Raw genomic sequence first — 26,092 nt, forward strand, 5'->3', positions numbered from 1 at the left:
TTTTGATTATTTTTTATTTAAGCTCCTTATTGCAAAATGTAAAAGGGTCCTTAATGGGATTCCTATTATTGCTTAATGTAATTATTATTGGGGCTTGAGCATTATGGTGAGCAATTTAGTGTTGCTACTTTTAATGATGTTGAGTTATTGAGTTATAAGCAATCTAGATCTACATCCCAAAAGAGAGGTCTAATAGATGAAGATATTAACTATAGAATTCATAGGATGAAAAAAATGGATGAGTGCAACAGGTATACTATGTGATAGGAAGATATCTAGCATAGGCGTGTTGACGTGTGTTTTTATGCCCCCACCTAATCTAATGATGATACGAGGATGTGGAATGAAAGGTTAATGCTACCCAGAAGTCTTTTAATCTAAGGATTTAAATTAAATTGATTTTAAGTGTCTGACTGGGTCGTAGCTGCGTCATTCAGCTATGTTAGACTACATGCTGTTTTTATATTAAACGACACGTAGTTCTGATACAGCAGGAAAGCTGCGTCACGCATCTAACGGCTGCGTCATGCAGCTATGCTTTGTGACCTACTTATATAAATAGATTTTTTAATTTGTGTTTAAAACAACTTTTGACAACTTTGGACGATTTTCAAAAACCCTAAAACACGCCCTGCGGCCAGATTCTCCTCCAAAGGCTCTTTTGAGTTCGTTTGAAGGAGAATTGCCATTAGAGATCAATCCTAGGTGAATTAAACTAAAAAAGAGAGAAAATTAAGAGAGAAAAAGCATGATTATTTAAATCCTTGGTGACGAAGCTTCTGGATTGCCGTAACCTTCGTTCGTTAAACTGTTTACAATCCTCAATCTGAGGATTAGGTAATTCCCTTTACATCTTTTCTGTTTTATTCATTGATTATTTATTTTATTGTTGTTTTAGTATTTTAGTCTTAATTAGATTCCATTATGTTCGTTTTGGTCATTCGAGGTTGTCTTGAATCATATTTAAATAAAAAGCGCTTTAAACAAACAATTTAAAAACACAATTCAGACCAGAGCAGTTGCGTCACGCAGCCAGTAGATCCGTAACGGAGCTGGCAGTTGCATGACGGAACTGTTCATGTCCAAAATTTCGTTTCTTTTACCTAGAAGAGCCGCATCACGCAGCTGTTCTTCAAAGAACAGCTGCATGACGCAACTGTTCTAGGGTTCCAGAAACAATTTTTATTCTTTCGAAAAAAAAATAACAAATTTTGTACAAAATAAAAATTAATTTTTCCCAATAAATCCGAAAAAATATCGGCATCGTATCCAAAAGGTTTTGTCACCACTGTTCAAATAAAAATTGCTTTTCCAATCAAAAGCTAAAAAGCTACAGCTTTTCGAGACGCTCGGGGGCAATGCGAAAACAGATTGGCGACTCCGCTGGGGAAGCATCCACTAATCCCCGGTTATTTTTTTTAAAATAACTAGATGGTTGCAATTAGGAATTAACTCTAAACCTACGATTTCTAAAATTATAAATAAAATTGGTTAGAAAGCCGTGGAAAATTCTTTAATTGTCCTTGTTTTTTTATTTGCTTTCATTTATTTTTCTAAGTTCTTGCATCCATACTGCATTTCTTTCTTCTCACCACTTTCTACTCACATTATCCCTCGATATCATTGCAAAGTTCGGAGGTGGATCTAGCCTAAACCTTACGTTTTAGGCATATCCACCCGAGAATTAGCAATTTTACCAACCGTAAGCCTAGTACCTTAAAAGGTGCGTCAAAAGGAGTAGGCCCATGTGAAAGCCCGAATCCTGTTTGCAGAACCCGGACTTTGTAAGCCCAATAGACCAAAGCCCATGCATGTAGTTGAAAGCCTTAGTCACTTCCCCATAAGGAAAACCTGAGTCTGTTTGCTGTTATTCTGCTGCATTCATTTCCGAGAGTTTATATCATCAATCTTAAAAACCCCCTGCTAGTTGTCGAGATTAGACCAAATCATAGGAATCAGATGTCAGAATTTATACCAACGGAACTCATGTGTGGGAGAGATAAGGTTGGAAGGCATGCATTTTCCAACTCCCGTTCCCCTGTGTGTTATAAACTGTTCATATGCTGTAACATTCATTCATCACGTAACGTTTTTGTTTCAGCCATGCATTAATAAGGGCTAATTTTCAGTATGGATGTTTGACCCTTGATTTTGAGAGTGGACTTCTAATTCGTTTTGAATAAGATGATGTAATCGTTTATAGTGAATTAATACCCAAAAGAAAAAGAAGTTATAAGGGGGTTGCGATTCCTTTGTATTCTCACATTTCTCGTATTATCCGAAATTAAGCGTGAGAGTGCAAAATATATATATATAATCAATCAAGGTAGGATCCTGCTTGGGACCATCTATTCCAAGGCAAAAATTAAGGACACCAAAAAACAAAAAAAATAAGAAATATCCCGCTTGGAAATCCTTTCATTCCAAGGCAAAAATTAGGGATTTGAGAGAAAATAGCCGACCGTAAAATCCAAAAGGGACGGTCAACGACAGATAATGCCAGAAATGTTTGAGTATGAAATAAATTATTGCCATGTTATTCATACCGAATTTTGGGTCCACTCATCGAAAACGAGATCTTATTTCCATACCGGTTATTAGCACATTAGATTTGCATTCTTCATCCTATGTGCTTCTATTTTTCATGCATGCATGCAGAACTACTTTAACACAGGTACTTTTATCTGTCAGCCAAGATTGATCCGTCCCGGGAAATCACTTCGAGAGTTTGGCGCCGACAGCCTGGTCAACGCCTGGTCAGGGCATCCCCAATCCCCGAGCGTGCTTCGGTTAGTTCTGTGGTCAGTTCAAGTTCGTCTGATTCAGTTCCTGATTTAGATCCGGTTATAGTTGAGATGGCTGACAACACTGTGAATGAGACTGGTTTTTCTCCAGTCCAGTTAAGGGCTATAACTGATATAATAGCCGCTGCTTTTGCTCAAGAGAGGGCACAGAATCAGGTTCCTCCTGCTTCAAGTAATCAGCCCATAGTAGAAGAAAGAAAGGCTCCAGAACCCGCTTTGGGTAACCAAGCATCAGCTTCTAATGTTAGTCCGACTGAGAAGGAGCTGATTAAGCAGATAGCAGAACTGAAGGATAAGGTGGAGAGGATATCTGTTTCGAAAGAAAAAGATCCAGTCATCAATTTTCATGTGACTAAGTATGTCCTGAAGCCCACAAGTTCTACTTCTTCGAAGCATACCTTATTCGCAGGGGATGACGACCCGAGGTCCCATTTGTCGGAGTTCATCCGCGTTGCTCAAATGAACCGATACGATGAAGAGGATGTGTTGCGAGCATTTCCTCAGACATCGTACAAGAACTATAGGAAAAGATATGACGGTCTGGATCTGGGGATACAGAGGGCTGGATTGAATTTTGAAGAACTGTACAATGAAGAGAAGAAGAAAAGCCAAGGGTTCGGTAATTACCGGTCTTCCCACAGTGGTCAGAATAGAAGTGCCGGTAATGCAGCTACAAACCAGTCAGGGAGTAGCAATACAATTGGGGCTGTTAACAAGAAAGTGAGAAGGGAATTCACTGATTTGGGGAGAACTTTAAGCATAGTCATGAGATCCTGCATCGAGAATGGCGTATTGTCAAAGTTGCCAATTAATCCATCTAAGCCTATTCAGGGTAGGTTTGCTGATCAAGACTGTGAATATCATCAGTGTAAAGGTCATTCTACTAATAGTTGTTTTAGGCTCCAACATGATATCCAAGATTTGATAGATAGCGGGAAGATCACCAAGCCTCCTGAGCATAATAAGCCAACGCCCGGAAACCATTAAAGTTAGCTGTGAGGGGTGAATTGAACAATTTCTTAATTCTGTTTTTTTTTTTTTTTTTTTTTTTGGTTTTTCTGAATGATTGCTTTAAGAACAATATGGATGGATTTTATTTACTATTTCAATCAATGGGAATGAATTTTGATTACTTATTTTCTTATTTCTCCTGATTGTTATGTTCATGGCATTGATTATACCATACGCATATTTGGCATAAATGCATTCCATCATTTCGCATTTAACCTAAGCACCACCAAAAATCCCAAAATAATTGAAATCGGATCAAACTTTAAGATTGAGCTCAGAAACGATCTCCAAGTATGTCTTAAGAGGAATTCAAAAGTTTTCGCCTGGAGTTATGCTGATATACCGGGAGTCAATAAGCCAATTACAGAGCATGTCATCCCTACCGACCAGAATATCAAGCCAGTAAAGTAGAAAAGAAGACGGGTCAAACCAGAGTGGCAAAACAAGATCAAGGCTGAGGTTCAGAAGCAGCTAGATGCAGATTACTTAGAGGTAGTACATTACCCTGAGTGGTTAGCAAACATAGTCCTGGTGCTCAAAAAAGATGGGAGACTAAGAGTCTGTGTCGACTACAGCCTCACCCAAAGATGGCTTCCCTCTTCCACATATAAATGTTCTAATCAACAGTGCTGCAAGATGGGATGTTATTCCATTACGGACAAAAAAAGCCAAAAAAAAAAAAAAAGAAAGAGAAAAATGGTGATGAAATAAAAAATGAAATGAAATGAAAAAGTATATGATATTTGAAAAAAAAAAAAAAAGAAAGTCTGTTTTATTCATTGACTGCCAAACAGGTGACTAGATTTATCAAGTGGAACATTTTCTGTCGCTATGGTGCTCTTCATCACATAGTTACAGACAATGATTTTCACTTCCAAGCAGACGTCGTCCTGGAGGGAAATTCAGACCCATTTGGCATGGACCATTCAGAATTTAGAAACTGTTGGACAAGGGTGCCGCTGAATTGGCCACTACGGAAGGGAAGCCTTTAATCGGATCATTAATCAAGACCAGATGAACAAGGTTCTATATCTGAGATGATGATTTTGATTATAAAAAAAAGAAAAAAAAAAGATAAAAAAGGGGGCTAGGTTGAAAACCCGAAAGGGAGACCCAGGCAAGAAATGAGCTCGCTAGGTTGAAAACCCGTAAAGGGCGGCCTAGGCAAAAGTTAAGGTTTTAAAAAAATAATAACAAATAATAAATTTTGAGATTAACGCGTGGTGCTTAGTTTAAATGTGAAATCTATGCCATGCATTCGTGACATACTTGCGACTGGTTGCTCAATGCCATCAACCTAACTAGAAGGAGAATAGGCGAATGAGTAGTTAGAATGAACGACCATTGTATTAAAGTAGTTTCTCTTTACTTCTGTATGATGTTGAAAGAAGTAAAAGCAATAAAGAGCTTGGTTCTCAAATTCTTCCTCTCTTTTGTTTTTGGGGCATGATCGTTGATTACAAGATCTTCCTCTCTGCCTATATGGTCAGCATTTGCTCATTTGTTCTAAAGATTTTTGGCTATTGGTCCTGCCCGGGTATTGGATTATCTTAGACGGCGATCAGAAGGTCAAATGCTATTTTCTCGGTGATTTCCTTGGATGGATCAATAAAGAAAGACCATGAACAAAAATCCCTGGCGCTTAAATAGGCTCATGCATACATGAAGAAGTTGCATATTTTATCTCTTTTTGAATGTTGCAGGTGATAAAATGGTCGCCTTATCTTTTTCAAAAAATGTAAATCCTTTTTGTTTTTGTGGTTTTGGTTGGTTTTCATTTTGTTGTATTGTCTTTTGTCCATTTTGGAATAAAGTCGATGGGCGTTTATGCCCGTGTTAACTAGGTGGACCACTCTTGCACGTGGGTGGGATGCCTCCATTTTGTTTTTGTGGCTTGGTTTTCTTTGTGCAGGCATAAAGCAAAATCCAAAAAAAAAAAAAATTTGAGTCGGTGTGCGGCTCATATGCTTCAACAATTCCATCTACTCACCACACAGGGGGCAGATTCATCAAAATCATCAATTACCCTCAGGTAAGTTTTCTTTCATTTTTTTTACCCAGAAGAGCCGAGTCACGCTGCGTGACGCAACTATTCTAGGGTTCCAGAAATAATTTTTATTCTTTCGAAAAAAAAAAAACAATTTTTGTACAAAATAAAATTTAATTTTTCCCAATAAATCTGAAAATGACCAATTAGGAACAGATTGTAATTTAATTAATTTTAGAGTATAATGATAGGTGTTAATTTTATAGTGTTTTTAATGTAGTTTTTATTAGGATTTTAGTAAGTTTTATTTCTTTTTAATTCAATTCTAGTATAATTTTGTTTAAAGCTTCCTTGATTCTTATCCCACTTGATCTAAGAGAAAATTGTAGGAATTTGGCACAGAAAAGAACTTTACAAGGCAAAACACTCAGCCTCTAGCACACCCAGGCCGTGCTAGAAGGCACAACCGTGCTAGGAGCTAAGGAAATCAAGGGAGAGACAGAAGAGAGCACGGCCAAGGTGGTGCCAAAAGGCACGGCCGTGCCAAAATAAGATTAGGGCGTGTCAAGCCTGGCACACCCATGACAATTCCAGGCGGGAGTGGTAGAGGCAAGCACGCCCTGACCGTGCTAGGTGGCACGCCCGTGCCTCAAGGAATTCATCAGGGTGTGCTTGCCAAGCACACCCCGTGCTGCACCGGCCATACTTCCAGACTTAAGCACACCCAGCCCGTGCACAATGGCACGCCAGTGTTGCGCAGACAGAAATAGCGTGAACTAGATACGCAAATCAATCTTTTTCTCACATGGGCCGACCTCAGGGAGTTTCCTAAACACACTAAACAAGACCTAGACCTATTTTGGGAGAAAAAGGAGTCCTAATCAAGAGGAAATCAAAAGCCTAAACAGTCATGATCTCCTATAGAAGATTTTGCACTAAATAAGGATTCTATTTCCTAAAAGGATTCAGACTTACCTTCAGGAGCTCTATATAAAGAGGGGAACTTCTCATTGCTGGGGATCTCATTTTTTATGCTACTCTCTACATAATTTACTCTCTCTCAAGACTTCAAGCATCCAAGAAATTGTGCCAAGAATCAAGGAAGCCATCCATATAGTTGTGATATAGTTTTTATTCTAAACTCTTCATCTTGTTTCTTTCTTTTCATTATTGTCTTTAAATATGATGAATGATTCAAGTATGACTAAGTTTTATTTAATTACTATGTCCAGCTAAACTTTTATACTAGGGATTTGATGTAACTTAATTCGATTCCAGTTTATAATATTAGATTTATTTTTCATTGTTCTTGTTATAACTTATTATTGTGCTTAAGGCTTCCAGGCAGAAGATTTCCCCTGGATTGAGTTATTTCAATAATCACTATCGGGAGAAGGGTTATTGACATGAAAAAGATAATAAGTTACTTGAGAATAATAACTTGACGCGGAAGCTATATGGTTTGACTCAAGGGGGGTTTTCATAAGTTATTGATTATTAAGTTATGAACTCACAAAACAACCATAAAACCTAAGGATCTGATTTATGTTTGATTTCATTATTAAAAGATAGGGAATTAACTGGATTAGAATAGCTAACAATACATCAGGAGAGCTTGTTAGTAACTCTAGGGTTGTTTCTCCTACTTGAACAATTAAAGTTGATTAATGAACTAATAGAATAAGCTGGATAGAATTAAGTGAAATCAAATTCCCTAGTAGTTTAATTCTCTGATTTCTTTTCACCTAAATTTTGTGCTTGATCTCTTCTGTTTTTACTTTAAATTTTATTTTCCTTATAGCGATTCTCTCTTATCATCGTCTAAATAATAATAGGTTAACATAATTTTGGTAATTGATATACAATCCCTGTGGATACGATACTCTCTTACTCTATATTACTTGTTGCGATTTCGTACACTTGCGAAAAACGCTGTCATATAAAAATGTAATTATGCATGATTTTGGTTTTAGGGTTTTTGGGTTCAAATTTTTATTCGGGTAGAATGTATTTTTATGTTCGGTTTGTGGCCTGCCTTTAACCATAATGCAAGAGCGGGTCTTTTATTTATTTGATTTAACTGCTTTGGGTTGGATGATTTGGATGATTATGGATGCATGACTGATTTTGATTAGGATGATTAATTAATTTTCCATATAAGAACTCGGTTCGATTCATTTAGGTTGGGTTTAAGTAAATAAATAAATTGGCTTTCCTAACTAAAATAAATTAGAAATTGTAGGTTAAAAGAGGCCGGATTTTCCGGCCATCGGCTTCCAACAGGCCGGCGTACCCAATTCCCTTACCCAGAATCGCATTGGTGCGTCTGACCAGTCTTTTTAATAATTTGGCCTTGAATAAAATTGGGTTTAAAATGGAGTCATTTTATAAAATAAAATTAGAAACGGTCCCATTGCTAAAAAAATGGGTGGCGACTCAAAATATTTTGTTGGACCGATTTATCGGCATCGTATCCAAAAGGTTTTGTCACCACTATTCAAATAAAAATCGCTTTTCCAATCAAAAGCTAAAAAGCTACAGCTTTTCGAGTCGCTCGGGGGCGGTGCGAAAAGAAGGCGAAAGGTAAAATTTATAGGATAATCGTGAGATCAACAAATAATATATGAGATTAGATGTTGGCAATCAAATGCCCAACATATTCATAAGATGAACATTGTGAAAAATGAAAATTCACAGAAGGATGGACAAGATTACAAATGGTCATATTAAACAAAAGGTGCTAATAGTTGAAATTGGAGATAAAATGAGAGAAAGATGTTTGAGATGGTACAATCATATGTTACGTAGACCCCATATGCCTCGATTTGTAAGTGTGACACTTTGGTTGTGGATGATGCTAAAAGGAGAAGAGATGGACCTAGAACCATATGGAGGAAAGTTATAGCGAATTATCTATAGTATTTTAGGGCGTGTTATTACTATAAAAAGTTCATATTGAGATAAAATTGATAGAAAGGTCAAAATATGGTGAAATTGCAAAATTGAACTAATATCATTTAAAAAAGGCTGAAAATACTTTTTATTTTCAATTTCATCCTTAATTGCGATTGAAGGTGTGCTATTGCTATAGAAGGCCGAAATTAGGACAAAATTGATAGAAATATCAAAATGTGGTGAAATTAAAAGGCTTGCAAAGTTTGAGGTATTCTAATATATTAAGCCCTACTTAAGTACATTGAAGAATTTCTAAAATCCAAAAGGTTAAAAGAAAATCTCCTTATCGAGATGCTTATGATGAACCTAAGTTTAGAAAGGGAGGCTAACTACAAGAACGAGTTGATGGATCCAAATTTCAATGTCCAGTACCATTTTTGCAATATCCCATTCAATGTTACAGGAAAAAACTAGATACATGAGTCCATATGAGTCTGTCTACAAATGCATGATTGTTCTGAAATTAGCCCAATAACTTCTTAGATCTATTGTACCATCATATTTGTCGAATGTTGCATCTTGAAATTTAATGGCATTAAGGGCAATTACGATGTTTACTACTAAGCACGATTCATATTTGAGTCCATAATCACTCGTGTCACCTCTTGACTCTTTGAACTTCTTTAGTACTTCTCTAATTCTCATACGCCAATTGATATTTGCCATGGTGGAATGAGTCATATTGCTCTAGTTGGACTGCTTAAGGTATGTCTCATCTTACCGAGAAGCTTCATCTCTTCCTTTTTGCTACTCTACTATGTTCCCTTGGATCTGCTTTGATTGCGGTGTGGAGTTTTGGATTGCAAGTTATATAGGTGGATTAGGACATTTTTGGATTATGGATTTCAATTTTCTAGAAGTGGAGAGGTTGGCGTTGCTGAATTGCTATCGCCTAAGTGAATTACTCTAGAACACTAGGGAAATTATTCAAATTCGTTACCACTTAAGGATCGATGTTTACAATGGGAGCCATAGTTGTCGGTTATCTCCTGTAGGGGTGGCTCCATTATCGCCGCCATTATGAACCCGAACCTTGTTGACAATGAGATTTAGATTGTCAACAATCGTTATCAAAAAAGATCCATGAACAATAGATATGACTAAAAAAAATCCACCTACATTTCACACTCACCGCACTAATTGATAGCCTCTAAACTATTAAAGGCTATTCAAAGTATAATAGGGTTTGATGATTTGTTTGGTTCCTGTTATTTATATATATATATATATATATTCTTTGACAAATATTTGTGTTGTCCTTAAATTATTCTAAGTCTTTCACATAAATTACTATTGAATTCCTAATGAATATTTATATACTACCAGTATTATTAATGTGCTCAAATCCATCAATGAAGAACTTGATGTATCTCCAACAAAGAGACTCCACTCAAGTCCATTTGAGAAACAAGGGAGCATTTTTAATTAAAAAAAAAAAGAATTAAAAGATGTAAAAGAGATTAATTGAACTTGTTTTAAGAGAACACCTAACATGCACGGCATGCGAGACAGAGACATGACTCGCCTTTTATCAAAAACATGACAATTTAAATAAAGTGTGATTTTATAAGACCTTAGGGATTTGAATCGTCAAATGTAAGCTCCTGGTTGTAGGATTGAGCACATCTCAATTAAACCAATCAAATTAAACTAATCAAACTTCGTTCAATTTTTAACCCATGTAGCTTAATTCTGATTTTTGTTTGATTTGGTTTGACTTTCATGAAACTCAAAAAATAAGTTCAAAATTATAATGCTCCCTCCGTCTCATAAAGACCAATATATTTCTATTTTTACAAAAATAATGAAAAGTTAATTAATATACTTTGAACGATCAATTTTTTTGCCTATATGTTTCCTAATATACCACAACTATCAATTTTGAACAACTATTATTACTTCAACTCCTCAAAAATTTGGTGTTTGAATATATTAAATTGAGGGTAATATAATAAATTTACTCAATATTTATTCTAATTTAAATAAATATTAATTTATTTGATTTGCTTCAATTAGATTCGATTTGGTTTAAACCAAATCTACCCAATATTTACCCAACTTGGTGAGTTGAGTTGCATAATCCAGCGAAGATAATCGAGTATGAATATTATGTAATTCTGTTGGGTAGTTCTCTAGTAAGAGACTAAGGTATGTTAGGCGATTAGCCCACATTAGGTGCATGTTGGGCTCTAAGGGGACGAACACTCAGTGGACTTTTTGCTAAACATATTCAAATGTGTGATTATTAACTGTGAAATGCATAAATGCATCCCGGGTATTTCATGGAAAAAATGCTATGGCATCTTAATTTTTATTTTAGTTCGTTAAACACTTTAATTTATAAAATTACATCTTTTAAATACTTTAATTTGCAATAACATTCTATAAAATTTTTAAATTTGTAAAATTAGATCAATTAACATATATTTCATAGTTGAAAATGTAAAAAAAAAAATGATAAATTATATCAAATTAATATTTTTTTGCACGTAAAAATTAAAAACTCTAAAAGTTGTTACTAACACGGAGATGTGCACAATATTAGCAAAACCAGTAAGTTTAAGAACATAATAAGTCTTTCGTAAAAGAACATAATAAATTTTTCGTAAAAGTTAGAGGTGCTGCAAGAATTTTTTTAAAAATAAATACAAAAATGAATCTATGTATTTGGTCTATTATAATTAATTCATATTTTCTGTTTGCATAACAACTTTGAGCCAAATAGAGCTTGAGGTTATCACCTCAAGATCATTAGAGTACAACTAGAATTTCATATCTATATTTCTATTGTACAAAGTATATCGATGCACCAATGAGCTTTGGCTCATTTGTAAGGGTAGACATTCAGTCGATTCTATTTAAATAAAATCAATACAAACCGAATAAATTAAAATATCTTAAGATGAACGCTGAATTAAACCAATATATATATATATGAAAGTTGAAATAAAAAGAAAGTTCAAAACTCTCTCTTTATTCATTACTCTATTTTTCTTTTTTTAACTTTTTCTTATTTTTCTACATTTTCATTGGCCAACTTAATTAATTTCTTCAACTTAATATTTAACATGATAATTGATAATTTTGAAACATAATCTAATCGAATCATCTAACCTAATTTATCTTTTTTTTTTTTTTTTTTACAAAATTCTTGATTGGATAATGCTTTTAAATATTTGATTACAATATTAGTTAATATTAATGATTAATAATGATTTGAATATTACGTATATTTATTTACATATCTACATCATGTATTATATTTTTGAATTTTTTACTGTATTTTTGTTCAAATTTTTTATTGGACAATATTGTTAACTATTAAATATGAATTAACTAACATGTATTTTAAGATATTTATAAAAAATAATTTTTAGTTTTTAATTAACAATAAGATTGTCCAACTACAATTTCAAGACGTTTCGAATATATTTTAAGATTTATTTATGATTTTGAAATTCTAATCTTTTTCTTTATATATATATATATATTTTAAATTTTTTACACCTACAGCTTTTTAAGTATAAAATGAACTTTCAATGCTCTTTTTTCTCTTTGATTTTGTCTCTAAACTCTTTCGTATTAAAAAATTTGTCACTCTCTCAACTATTCTTGAGGTAAGCCATTAATTTCCATGCCCTTCCAATTACACTCTCACTCTCTTCTTTAATGTTTTTTCTTTTAATTTTAATTTTTATTAGATATTTATTTATTTGGCCATTTGAATATTCTTTCCTTAAGATTATATTTAGTAGCCAATTATAATATTTAATATTTAATATATAATATTAATAATTGATAACTTTTAAAATATAATCTAATCTAATTAAAATTTTAATTTTTAAGTTTTTAAATTTTATATGATCTCTATCTTCTTCAACCAAGTTAATTCACATTATTACTTTTTTCATATCTATAAAATAAAAATCAATAATAATCATTTCCAACTATCCCTTCCCAATACCACTGCCACCACTTGATAATAACAACCCAGTTAGCTACGATTTGAGTTTCTTTGTGAATTTCAGTCATCTTTATTTCTCCTCTAATTAAATTACATTTAGGTTTTTGGTATTTTTATTTCTATTTTTATTTAATGCAATTTAAAAACTTGAACTTTTGGCGTAAACTTTTACTATTTTCAGGTATGGATTTTATGGAGATGTTATAACAGAGAGTGAAAAATTCTGCTGGACAGGCCCCAAGCGATATGATTATACAGGAATACATGTGTTTTTGAGAAACAGATCATTCTCTCTTTTTTTTTTTTTTTTTTTTTTTTCCCTTTACCATTGAGCTTCCCCAAATCTGAACAATTGTATTTTATCAGATTGTGTTTCTAATATAATCCCATGGTGCATTTTATTTTCAAATTTGAATTGAACCAATTGGATTTTCTCAGGCAATAAATTATTGGTGTTGTCGTATTCTAAACATAGGGTGAATTTGAACTGCATAAATTTCTAGTTCCGATCAACATGATTAGTTGATTATATTATGTGAGTTTAATATCCATAACTTCTTTGCACTTTTTCTCGTTGAGATTTTCTTTAAGTTGTATGAGGCAGAAGTAGCATACATAGAAACTGAAGCAGAAAAGACAAATCCAACAACGGAAAGACAAATCAAACTGAAGTAGCACACATTTTAATTATTATTGTTTTGATCAAAATAAATAAAATATTGTTTTATAATATTATTTAAACAATGTCACGCCCTTCGGTGGAGATTACGACTAGTTCGTTTATAAAACCAAACCAAATATATTTTTCAGTGAATTTAGACTAATTTTTGAACTAAATGAAAATCAAACTAAAAATTGATTTTTCTTTTAAAATTGAAACCCAACAGAATCAAACGAAATCAATTAATTTAGTCCATCTTACCCCTAGTTACTTGTAAACAATACAGCCTTAGAAATAAAAATGAAATAAAGCATTTAAGTCCTAAATCTTCTATTTTATTTTGAGATATTGCTTGCACTTACATTTATTTGTGTTTTTCATATCTTATAGTTATCTTGCACATGATAACAAGAAATGAATAGATTATACTGCAGAAAGCATCTGGAATAAAGTGCAGAAAGATCACATTAAAATTTATTAGAGAACTTAGAGCGACGGATACATAGAGGGATATACCCAAAAACCACAAAAACTCATTTTAGTTTAAAGCTGTTTTGCTAATCCTAAATACACATTCTGATTCTACCCTCATCTGTACAATCCTCTAATCCCAGTTGCACCAATCATAGGAAAATAGAAAAGCAAAAACTTTATATAGGTAAGAACAAAAAGGAGGAAACAACATATTTGACATAAGACCATGTCACTAATGGTTCCATTTGCAAGGCGTTCCAAACCTGCTAGAGCTTCAATTTGCAGGATCAATCCTTCTTACTGATCAACAGAACAAATGTTTGTCTTGGGTAAAACTAGGCATGCCATTTTATTCCCTTGAAACTTTTCGGTTCAGCGAGAATAGACATAATGTGAAAAAGGTCATCTTGTGTAGGTGGGAGTCATTTCATGCCTTCTGAAATGCGCGCGAAGAAACCCCATGAAGAAGCCTGACAAACCCCAAGAAACTTAGCTTGCCATCTGAATGTCTAATCCAATCTTGAAGAACCACATGAACTGGTACTGAGGGGCTAAGACCAAGCTCCTGAAATAAGAGAGAAATTTTGTACTCTAATCATTTGGAGAATAAAACTGAAGATGAAAAGATTACTGAGCACTTTCCGTTCAGTGGTTCACAATGCACCATTCACTAGCAGTATTTATAATCCAGCAGACTGACTCAGCATGGTCTGCAAGTAAAAGATTTACATCCAAGTGTTCTTGAGGAATGAAAATTAACTTAGACAATTTGGTCCATGGTTTTTGGTAGTCCATAATGGAGCTATTTAGTGATTAATTTCTCACATCTTGTCAGCTCCACAATAAATCCTTTGTTTATTTATTATGTGGAAATTTTAGACATATAGTTAAGTAAAACAGAATGTATGTACATATGAAGATAATGTGTGCATTCACATGCATAAATGCACACCCATTAGAAAGGGAGAGGGAAAGAGAGCATACAGAGGCAAGTTCCTCTATCATAATAGGTCTGTTCCCATCCTTCTCAAACAACTCAAAGGCACGCCTTGCATGTTGCTCCCAACAATCCATTCCTTCTAGCTGATGCACACTAATGGAAGCGGCACAAAATTCTTCAAAATCCATTTTTCTGTATTGAAGAGAACTAACCTGGAATGGATAAGAGTAGAAATTAGACACCTACCCAATAATATCACTCTCCTCAAAATTTATTTGGTAAAACTCCAGCCAAACAGTTAAACCAAAATAAATGAATACATAGTTTAAAAAATAATTTTTTGAAGCATTACCATGCTAACATAATCAAGGACCCTCGAGTCCTTCACTGCATCTGTGGAGTTCCTTATTACTGCCTGCTAATCCGAACATCATTCAGAAGGACACAAGAATATGTGAAAAGTACACAAGTTGGGTGGCAGCCCAAAAGATGGGTGGGAAAAGAGGTTACCGTCTTAAAGTTCGACATAGAAATGTATCCATTTTTGCTTGGCCCTAATAGGGTAAATTGCTCCCGGAGGTAAGCTAGCTGAGAGACAGTTAACGTCTTTGCCAGAGCCTGTCACAAGAATCACACTTATTATTATCCTTTTTTCACAAGTATCAGAGTTTACATCAAGGACATTACATGAAGCAATAAAAACTATTTTGCCACTAAAGCTAATTAAATTGTGAAAGTAAAAATAAGCCAAAAGTAAAGATAATGAAGGCACAAAAATATACATAAATATTAATCAGTCACTACACTGTAGAACTTACCCCCAGTGCAGATTTCCTTAGAGAAGACGAGCAAATATAAGCTTTTACAAGCTTGTGTACTATCATGTCCAATGGGATCTTCAAGTCATGATGATTGGCTAACCATGGATGACCTAACAAACAAATTAAAGAATAATTAAAATTTAACATATTGCCATTGAAATATACTCTGTGACTATATGATGGGTGATCAAATCAGGACTTAAAATGAAAACATGGCTTTAGCAACTTACTCAGGGCCTGAGCAGCAGTTAGTCTCTTACGATAGTCCTTGTTTAACAACCTCTTCACAAAATCTACTGCTTCAGGGGATAAAGAAGGCCATGGAGCTTCATCAAAACCTGGGTCTGCTTTGAGGACAGCTCGAAAGATGCCAGATTCTGTTCGCGCCCAAAAGGGTCGGCTTCCACATAGAAGAATATAAGCAATTACACCAATACTCCACATGTCTGCTTCAGTCCCATATGACCTATGCAAAACTTCAGGAGCTACATAATATGCACTTCCTACAATGTCATTCAACCTTTCATCTGCAAAAGAATCTAATAGTCAAACTCCAACCATTTTGCAACCAAAAAGATGAGAAGGATGATGAGTTTAGCTTAAGGCAGAATGGCTGACCTGGCTTCACATAGTCAGATAGTCCAAAATCAATGGCCTTCAATAAGGAAGTCTCATCCTGAGTACTGAAGAGAAAATTCTGAAGCAAAACATAGCACATGACAGTCAGAAAATAGGAATGAAGTTTGGACAACCTTTTAATATTTTTCTTTTATTATTGTGGAACACAAGTAGCATTTTAAGAAATGTACAGCAACAGTTACCGAAGAAGACTTATAAGTGGGGCTTGATTCAGGACAAAAGATGTGAGAGTCAAAACAGAGAACTAAAACCATCAGAGGATGGTAATATGCAATACTCATAACTATTGCTTGACTCAAAATGAAGATTTAACCAGTTATACCAAAAATACAAAAAATACAAATTCTAATTCTTCACTTCTATAATCCATATCTAAATTATTTCATGTGTTATCACTAGCAAATATCGCCATGACAGTCCTACCTTCTACATCTTGAATCTGTAAATTATTTTCCATATGAAACAGTAATAAATTCCATTTTGTAACCACTTTTATGAGAAAACTAAGGAAACACAGAGGAACAGAACCACAAATGCAAAGGACTGATACGTGCCGATAATGCAGACTATACATGATACAGCATCTAGGGGCGAGAAATCATTGGAAATTTTAGTGTCTTAATCAAAATGATATTCAAAATAATTATTTTATGAATGAATTACCTCTGGTTTAAGATCGCGATGAACAACACCTTGGAGATGACAGTAGGCAACTACACTTAATATCTGAACCATAACTGTCTTTGCATCTTCTTCAGAGTATTTTCCACCCCTGCAAAACATAAATTGGATATAGCCAGTTAGAATTTCAAAAGGACAAGGCAGAACGGTATGATAAACAAAAGAGCATTTGCAAGTAAATTACCTTGAAAGTATCCTATCCAATAGTTCACCACCTTTGCACAACCTAAATGATATAAGGCAAAAAATTGGTAAGCTCCAATTATTTAAAATGTACCTTCCAATGCTATACTATGACCAATTTAGAAACCTAACTAACAGGTGTATGTTTTCTACTTTGAGGGAAAAAAAGTGAAAGAAAGGTAACAGTAAGCAGATAGCCGAAGAACTTGCCGTTAGTTACTTAGCCGTGTCAAGTTAATTGCATCTCATACAAAATTTGATCAAGCCGTCATGATTTTGAACCAACAGAAACTCAAATATAAACATGATTGAAAGGTGAACAAGTGCATTGTAATTGTGAATGCACACAAAAAACAAAAGAATTTAATCCAAGCCTATATCACAACTTTGGAATTAAATATATCATCAGCCTCTTTGTTTATATAGAAAAAAAAAATTATGCCAACCCAAGAATAACATATGAAATGCCATTTTGAGAGATGCCCAAGAAAAGAGGTAACCCAACTTACTCCATCACAATGTAAACATTGTCATCATCTTCATGAGAATCATAAAACTGCACCAGGTTCTTATGCCCTGTTAGAGCTCGTAATATTTTCACTTCTCGTCTTACATCCTCGATTGCAATTGCGGTGGTCATCTGTGGCAAATTGTTCATTTTCATCAGCACAAAGCAAACAGTTATATTGTTATCAAAAGAGTCAGCCACCACCAAACAACTGACACTAACTATTAACAATCATGATCCCTGAATGATCTATAGAATAAAATAAAGATCCCTTGGCAAAGGAATAGACATTTGCTTTGAGAAGAAGCTAACAAAGAAGTACTATGTCTGCACTGTAATAAGATATTATATAGTCTCTTATGATCTAGAACAAAATTACAAATTACGTTCTAGTTATAGACTAACTGAGAGCATGAATTCCCATTAGTCATGCATTAACCACAGGCAAGTTAATATAAGTGCTTCCACATGAAATTGAGCATCCAATACTACATTAATGTCTTTCGTGTTAAAGATCAGCGATTAATCAAAAGCACATGATCATATGCAAGTTAAAAATGTCATGAGAAAAAATTACGGATGTCACTTTTCAGAACAACCCAGGCGTGTGCCTTGACGACCATGCTAAAGGTCAAAATCCTCAATAGCCATCTTAACAGCGACAGAGAAGACTTTAATATAACCCTAACAGTTGCAGAAAACTAATCCTTAAAGACGCTCGACATCAACAAAGTTCTTCTACATATGGATTGAGCTCACCGACACAGCAGAATTCACATAAAGTTAATAACTAGAAAACAGCTGCTAAAACATAAACCGTCAAATTTCGAAATTTTCAAACTAATCCATAATATAAATTAGCAAAAGAATTACTCGGGAGAGGCAAGAAAAAGTGAGAACTAAACCTTAGACTTAGGAATAACTTTGACAGCTACATCTTGACCTTTCATGCTGCCTTTCTTAGCCTTGGCAGAGCAAGTATACCCAAAATGACCACGTCCCACTTCCTCACCAAGCTCATAATGGCTTACAAACTGCTTTGAAAACCCAAAATTCTTGTCCAAAGCAATATCACATTCATTACCCTCAGGGATTGAGGCCTCGTTGGGCTTGACAGAGCCATGCCTTCGAGCAAGCAATGCACGAATATGCTTTGCAGGAGAAGGTGGTGGAAAGGGCCTCTTGAAAATTCTCAAAGGAGTGGAGCTTACACTTGATATTGCAGGTGAGTTCTTGAAAAGACTTGGTAAAGGACTTGGACTATAGAAAGGGAAAGTAGAGGTTTTGCTTGTTCGAGAATTTGGTGGCTTTGGATCACTTTCAATGGAGAGTGCATGATCATTGGATTCATTTTGCTGGGTCTCAATGGGTTTTCCGTGACAGAGTCCCATTGAAACAAGAACCCAAGAAAAGGCGAAAATTCAAGAAATCACTATTAAATCAAGAAAGTTGAAAAAAAACAGTGAACAATGAACTTCAGGAAAAGTAAAGAAGTGAGACCATTGGAAGTGAATTATATAACAAAGTAAAAGTTTCAAGAACTTCGAGGTGAAGAAAGAAAATTTTCTCAAGAAAAATATACACAGGAAAGAGAATCAAGAAGAAAGTGTGCTTGTGATTAAAGAAAAGAAAACATGAAAAAAAAAAGATAATGTTCAAGAATTTGAAGGGGAAAAGAAGGAAGCAAGGAAGGAAGTAAGGAATTTAGTTCAAGGATTTGAAGCTCAAAACAAAGAGGGAAATTCAGTGTCTTGAGTAAGAAAACTGAACTTTACAGGCTGATCAAAAGAACCCAGAAACGGTTAGCGCTGCAATTTCCCAAGAAAATGATCTTGCAGCAAATTCCAGATTGCAAAGGTAGGATATTCAAAATTAAAATCAAAGGGAAGGGAAGAAAACATCCAAAAAAGAAAGAAAGAAGTTTAGACTTTACTGATCAAAGAAACAAATGGTTAGATAGAAAGAGATGAGAGATAATAAACAAGAAGCAAATTATAGGAGAAGCTTGAGGAAAAAAATGAGAGAAGCGAAAGCAAGAAAAACCACAAGGTGAAGAAGTTATATTCCAAGAAAGAAAGAATGGACAGAGAAGAGAGAAGAGGAGGCAAAAGCACAGCAAAAGTGAGGAAAAGATGCTTAGCAGAGGCAACAAGAAAAGAGAAACTAAAAAATAAAAATAAAAATAAAAAAAGAAAGAAAAGAAAAAAGAACAACAAGGCTTCTTTTTTTTTTTTACTTTTTGCCAGCTTCTTTATTTTTTTCTTGTTCCTTCTAAAAAAAATTTCTCTTGCATTAATGGTTTATTAATAATTTTGTTATATACAATACAATGTGCGTATTTTATAGTATATAGAAAATAAAGAAATATCAGTTATGGATTGATAATGTATTGTTGCTCTCCAAATAATAATGGAAGTGGGGTTGGAGGGTTTGGATCCTTCCAGCCTGTCCTTATTGATCCCAGAAAACAAATATGATGGATGTGGTGTTTCATTTTTAATCATTCACATATTTATTTATTTTAATTCTTGTTATTAATGGTACATCAATTTTAATATTTTTTTTACTAAAGGAAGTTATTTATATCATATTTAAAAATTTTATAATTTATTTCTTTTTTTATTAATTGAGAAACTCATATGCCTATATAGACTGTGTTCGGCAAGAGTTTTATAAGTAACCTTAAGCTATTTTTTAATACTTATCTTGTGACATAACATTTGAAATAACTTTTACAGGTTAATATTCAATTTTTAGTTGTATGAAAACCTAAGCTTTTAACTATTAATAAACAGCTACTAGCTACCAAAATAGTTTATTTTGTCCAACAACTCCCGTAATAATATTGTGACTAAAGAAGTAAGATTCGTCTAACTCATTAAATTAGTAAAAGCTCTTCTAATTAATAAAATTTAAATTCAAAATTTTTCGCTCCTACATTTTTATAAAAATCGGAAAAAACAACCAAAACATATCTATGGGTATTTAGTAATTTACTTTTGAAAATTAAAATTTTACTAATAAAATAAAAAAATAGCCAAACTTATTATTTTATTTTCATAGATATTTGAAGTGTGTGTTAATGATACATGTGAAAACATTGTACGCTGTTAAGAAACTGAACTTCCATTGTCTTGTGTATTTCGCCTTTGAACTTTGACCTGCTTTTTTTGTTGTTGGCCTCTGAAAGTCTTCTGTTTTGTTTTGTTTTGTTTTGTACTTTTTCTTTATTTTAATTTTCAGATGCCACCAATTTGTATATATAATTATAGTATATGTTGTTTTCCGCTGGATAAAACAAAGATTAGCTAATAATAATATCATTACCACCTTAATCTATACTATAACAATCACAATCTATTATTTAACAAGATTTTTTGCTTTTAAAGACAAATTGAAACTTCTTCTCATATCATTATTTAAGTCAATAAAATAACATATATGGTAAAACGAGTTTTCTCCTATCAAATTTAGGACTAACTAAATAAAAAAAATTTTCTTTTTAATAATTCTCACATTTTTTTTCAAATTAAAATATATTATATATAATATACTACTTTATTTCTAAATCAACATATATATTTACTAAAAATGCTAATTTAGGCACGCCAGACATAGTTTAGTACATATACAATCTAACAATTGATACAGGTTTAACTCTTCTTCACCCATTACTACAAAAAAAAAAATGTTAAATTTAGGATGATTATAAATAAGTTTAAATGAATTGAAGCCAACTCGATTCAAGTTTTAAAAATTGAATTCAAATTTGACTCATTAAACTTATAAATAGTTCAATCAATTTTTTTGGGCCAAACTTCAAATAGTTCACACGAGCAGTTTAATTCATTTCATATTTAATGTTATATAATCAGTGGCAGATCTACTTTTTTTTTTTAATTTTTCTAACATATATGTGTATATTTGTCTAAATTAATTCATAAAGTTTAATTTATTTATATCTTTGACTCTCTTTTTTTCAAAAACTTATATAATGACACCAGAAAAAAATATTTCTAGATCTGCCATAGTATATAATAGGTATTATGTTTTTTCTCTTAATAAAAAAAAAAAAAAACCTTATCCCATTCAAGAAAGTTTTGAATATAAGACTTTTTAATTTATGATTCACAAATAACATTTTAATAAAAGAATAATTAGATTCTATAATTACAAAATCTTGAAGGTGTAAATTTTAATTGGTAGATGAAGCGAAAGATTTTAATCTTAATCCTAGTAATGAAGATTCATGTGTAAAACGTGTTCCTATTACTATGGGTGATGATACCAAATTGCTCTCGAAATTCTTCGCATCTTCATACTATTAATATCAATACTTCCATTGAATTGTGAATTTCTAAGCAGACTTTTGTTAACCTAATTCTGTTGAAATTTTCAATATTTTTATGCAAAAGCTCTTTGACCTTTCTTTTTGTTCATATTTGAACTAAAACATTATATTTAATGTGGTGATTGCTTCATCTAAAATATATTTTAATATAATTTTCACATTATATTTCACCAAAGAATTAAACTTTTTGATTTATAATTTAATAATTTACGTTGCATGTTTCATATAATGTTGGGGAGTGAATGCAATTGGGACAGGAAAGAAAAAAACAACATTTATTTCTATAGCAACTTGTATAGTACCGGTTTAAACGGTACTCAGTCTCATCCTTCTTTGATTGTGTGCTTTTCCTAAAAAGGTAGTTGCATCTACTTTCATGTCACTAAATAAAAGCTACCTGTTTTTGCTTCTCAATTTATATGAAAACAACCGAACTCAACAATTTCAGGTAATACAGACCCAAATAATTTCAGATGCCTGCATTACTTTGTAAATAGTTTTTAAGTATCAATATAAATAAATCTGTTCAAGTCAAGCTCGTCGAGCTCGTGTCTAATTTATTTACAGTTTTTAGTTGCTTAAAAAAATAGTAGATTTTTTTTAAATTTAAGCTCAACTGGTTAAATTTATCGAACGAGTTTTTTAAATAGCTCATAAATTGTCCAAATGCATATTAAAGGAATTTTGATTTCTCTCTATCTAATTTTCCCTTTTCAGTAAAATTTTTTTGGAATTGCAAGTTTAATCGGGTTTAATTGAAACAAAAATCAATTTTAAAATAATGAAATTGTAACAAATTATTTTTCATAGTTATAATAGAATTTATTTCTAAATATTAAAGAAAAGATATAAATAGTAGTATAATCATATTTATCTGTAAGGTTGATGCCTCTTAATTGTTTTGGATTTCCATAATAAAGTAGGTGCATCAACTTTTTCTTTTCTTGCGTAAAAGCTTAAAGATAAACAATACCCCATCTTTACTTAAGCTTAATTTGGTTCAACTATATTTATTTTTTAAGCAATTACTTATTAAGTCATAATTTTGCAGAATTATTTATTAGAATATTACAAATTTTTATTGATTTGTTATTAAAATATTAATACATATATAATTATTTAAAGTAAGAAATTTCTATTATTGTAATATTTTTATGATCTTATTAATTAAAGATTTTAATATCTTTAATTAATTTTCAATATTGAAACAAATAATGGAAAATAAATTATTTAAAAAATATTTTTCAAGTTTGGAAAATATTTTCTAAAGATCAATTATTTTTCAGAAACAAACGGTAGATTCAAGATGAAATTTACTAGAAGAATTCAATTTTTTTAGAGCTTTTATTCCTTGTACTCTTTCTTCTTTTTTTTTTTTTTTTTTATGAATTCCATTTGTTCATAATTCGATATTGAATGATGAGGAACTAAACCTCTTTTTATAGGAATTTTAATGTAGCTTAACTATTATTTTAATTCAAGTTCTATAAAGTTGATTTTCTTTATCTTACAATAGTCTACTTAGGCTAATTGTGGTTATTTCTTACAAATAAATTATTTTAATTGTCAATTTTTTCTGTTGGTTTAGAGCATCTTCGATGTAACGTCAATTATTTGATATATCACAGGGAATAAGTGCGAATAATGATGTGCATGAATGCCTATTTATAAATGTTAAATTTTTAAAATATTGCTTAAATGCACTCGTTTTGATTTCTCTTCCAAATGTCCATATTGTTTAAAAGAGCTTCTAGAAATAAAAGGTGTACTAGACAATGTCTTTTTTTTTTTTTTTTTTTTTTGACATATCAAATGCACATACGAAATAAATATTATCATTGGAAAGCGTTTTTAGAAAATCTTTACATTTTTTTGACGTGGCCATTAATTTAAAACAATCCACGTTAGCATTGGAGGTGCTCTTATATAGGAATTTTTATTAATTATTAAAAATTTCCAGTGTCATAATTATGCCTTCATTAACTATTTGCTCCTTCATAATATTTGTATGCTGTTTTTTTTTTTTTTTTTTTAAAAAAGTCTAACTTTGATCCAGCTTACGCTTAAATCAACAATATATATATATATATATATATATATATATATATATATATATATATATATATACACGCGCGCGCGCGAAGGCTTTCGAACTGATTATGCTATATAATATAATTGGCCAAATGCATTGATTTACATTGAAATTTATGTGATTTATCATGTAGCAATGTAAGTTTACATGGATCTATCATTATTTTAAACTTTCACATTTCAATAATTACTATGTCCTTCATCAAAATAAAAAAAAAAAAACTTTACAAGACTTTAATTATGATTTTATATTTTTACATTTTATTTTGGCAGTGACCATAATTATTACTGAAATATAAAAATGTAGAATTATAATAGGTCCTGTAAATTTAAGGGTACCATAAGACAAATCGCATAAAGATTAATAATAAATTTATGCATTTGAATTAATACAATTACAATTTCAATGTTGGTTGTACAGCAATAATACGTGGGTAGGAAGTCATAGGCACATGTCACATTTACATGTAAAAGTTGATACATAGATTAATTAATAAACTATGGTAGAAGAGTATATATATATATATATATATATATATATATATATAGATATATGCAATGGATAAACGGCAAGTTAAAAGAAGGGAATAAGACAAGCCGTCTGATCCAAGAGAATCCCAAATGGGCAAAGTTTCGGTGGTTGTCGACCTTATTTTCTTATGATATTCATTGTGTCAGCATCATGTTTTGGCTTCAACCTTATTATATTTGCTTTAATTAAGTGGATGCTTATGAGAGTTTTATTTATATTGTGTTTTTTTTTTTTTTCCGATTTTCTTGACACTTTATAGTTAGGGCTGACCACTCTGTTGGTTTAGTTTATTATAAATCAAGTAAATTAAATTTTTGAAGATAAAAATTAAATCAAACTGGTTAGAGTAGAAAATTTAACTGAATCGATTTGATTTGATTTGATTAATTTAAGCTATTTTCAAATAAATTTAGATTTATTATTTAATGAAACTGAGTCATAATTCAATATTTCACTTAATTCAAAAAGTTTTTAGATAATACTATAGGTAAACTTTTCAATAATCTAATACAAGTCAATTATCATTCTAAATATTTATTTCACATGCAATTTTTAATAATGTTTTTGAAATTGTCAAAGTTAGATTTTTGTTTTTTCACATTATAATTCTTTTAACTACCAATAACTAACAACTATAAGTTGACAATTCCTTGACAAAAGAAAAAAAATTGTTGACAAATATTGTCCCCCCGAGTTTTTGTCATATTAAAATATCTTTTGACTTAATTGAAAAGAAATAGACTCTGATACATAAATTTACCCACGTACTTTCTATAAAAAATTTTATAGCATCTTCAATTTTTACTTTGATCCATTGGACATTTGAACTTATAAAATTAGATTATTAAATACTTTATTTGATCTATTAAAATCTCAATTTGTAAAATTAGATTGTAAACACTTATTGGATAATTGAAAAATATAAAAATTATTATTTCAAAAGTTGTATTAACCACATACCAAATCAATATTTTGCATATAAAAATCAAAAGGTAAAGTTTAAGATGTCACAACGTCGATTTTAAAATTTAGGGCGTCACAAGTCTTTTAGTTAAAGTCTAGGGGTTAAACTATATATTCCGCCCAAAGAAATATTTACTACCTAGTACTCCCTCTGTCCTACTACAAGTGTTTTTAAGGGTTATTTTTTTCACTATAATCCTTATTTTTGTTATAAAATAATAGAAAATAGGGAGAATGTAGAGAGATAAATACGAGAATAAAATCCTTTTTCTTTTTGAAGGCAAACCAAAACCCTTGCATTACTGGTATAAGGCAACGATCATTGTGGAACTTGATTCCACACTTCGAAACGAGTAAAAGAATATGAAACTCTAGCTAAGGTATGAGCTTCAATATTAACTTGTCTCCCTATCCATCTAGTATCCACATCTGGCTTCGAAGCTAATAAATCTCTACAATCACTAAGAATTAAACCAAACTCAGAAAAGTCCAAAATAGAAGAGTTCAAAGCAATAAAATAGTTTGAC

General features: G+C 32.0%; 1 protein-coding gene across 1 annotated transcript; it reads right to left on the bottom strand.

Annotated features, from left to right (window-relative positions):
• Positions 1–13,824: 13,824 nt before the first annotated feature.
• LOC105643896 (CDPK-related kinase 1) lies at positions 13,825–19,759 on the bottom strand. Its single transcript, XM_012229134.4, has 11 exons — positions 18,534–19,759; positions 17,630–17,760; positions 17,122–17,163; positions 16,920–17,028; positions 16,236–16,314; positions 15,848–16,144; positions 15,615–15,727; positions 15,307–15,414; positions 15,149–15,211; positions 14,841–15,008; positions 13,825–14,421 (listed from the first exon to the last, which is right to left on the bottom strand). Exons 1-11 carry the CDS (start codon positions 19,017–19,019, stop codon positions 14,284–14,286), a joined length of 1,734 nt encoding a protein of 577 aa, XP_012084524.1. The 5' UTR covers positions 19,020–19,759; the 3' UTR covers positions 13,825–14,283.
• Positions 19,760–26,092: the final 6,333 nt, after the last annotated feature.

The sequence above is a fragment of the Jatropha curcas genome, chromosome 2 (genome assembly GCF_041381405.1).
Source record: "Jatropha curcas cultivar XTBG-Jc1 chromosome 2, XTBG_Jcur_1.0, whole genome shotgun sequence".
Lineage (NCBI taxonomy): Eukaryota > Viridiplantae > Streptophyta > Magnoliopsida > Malpighiales > Euphorbiaceae > Jatropha > Jatropha curcas.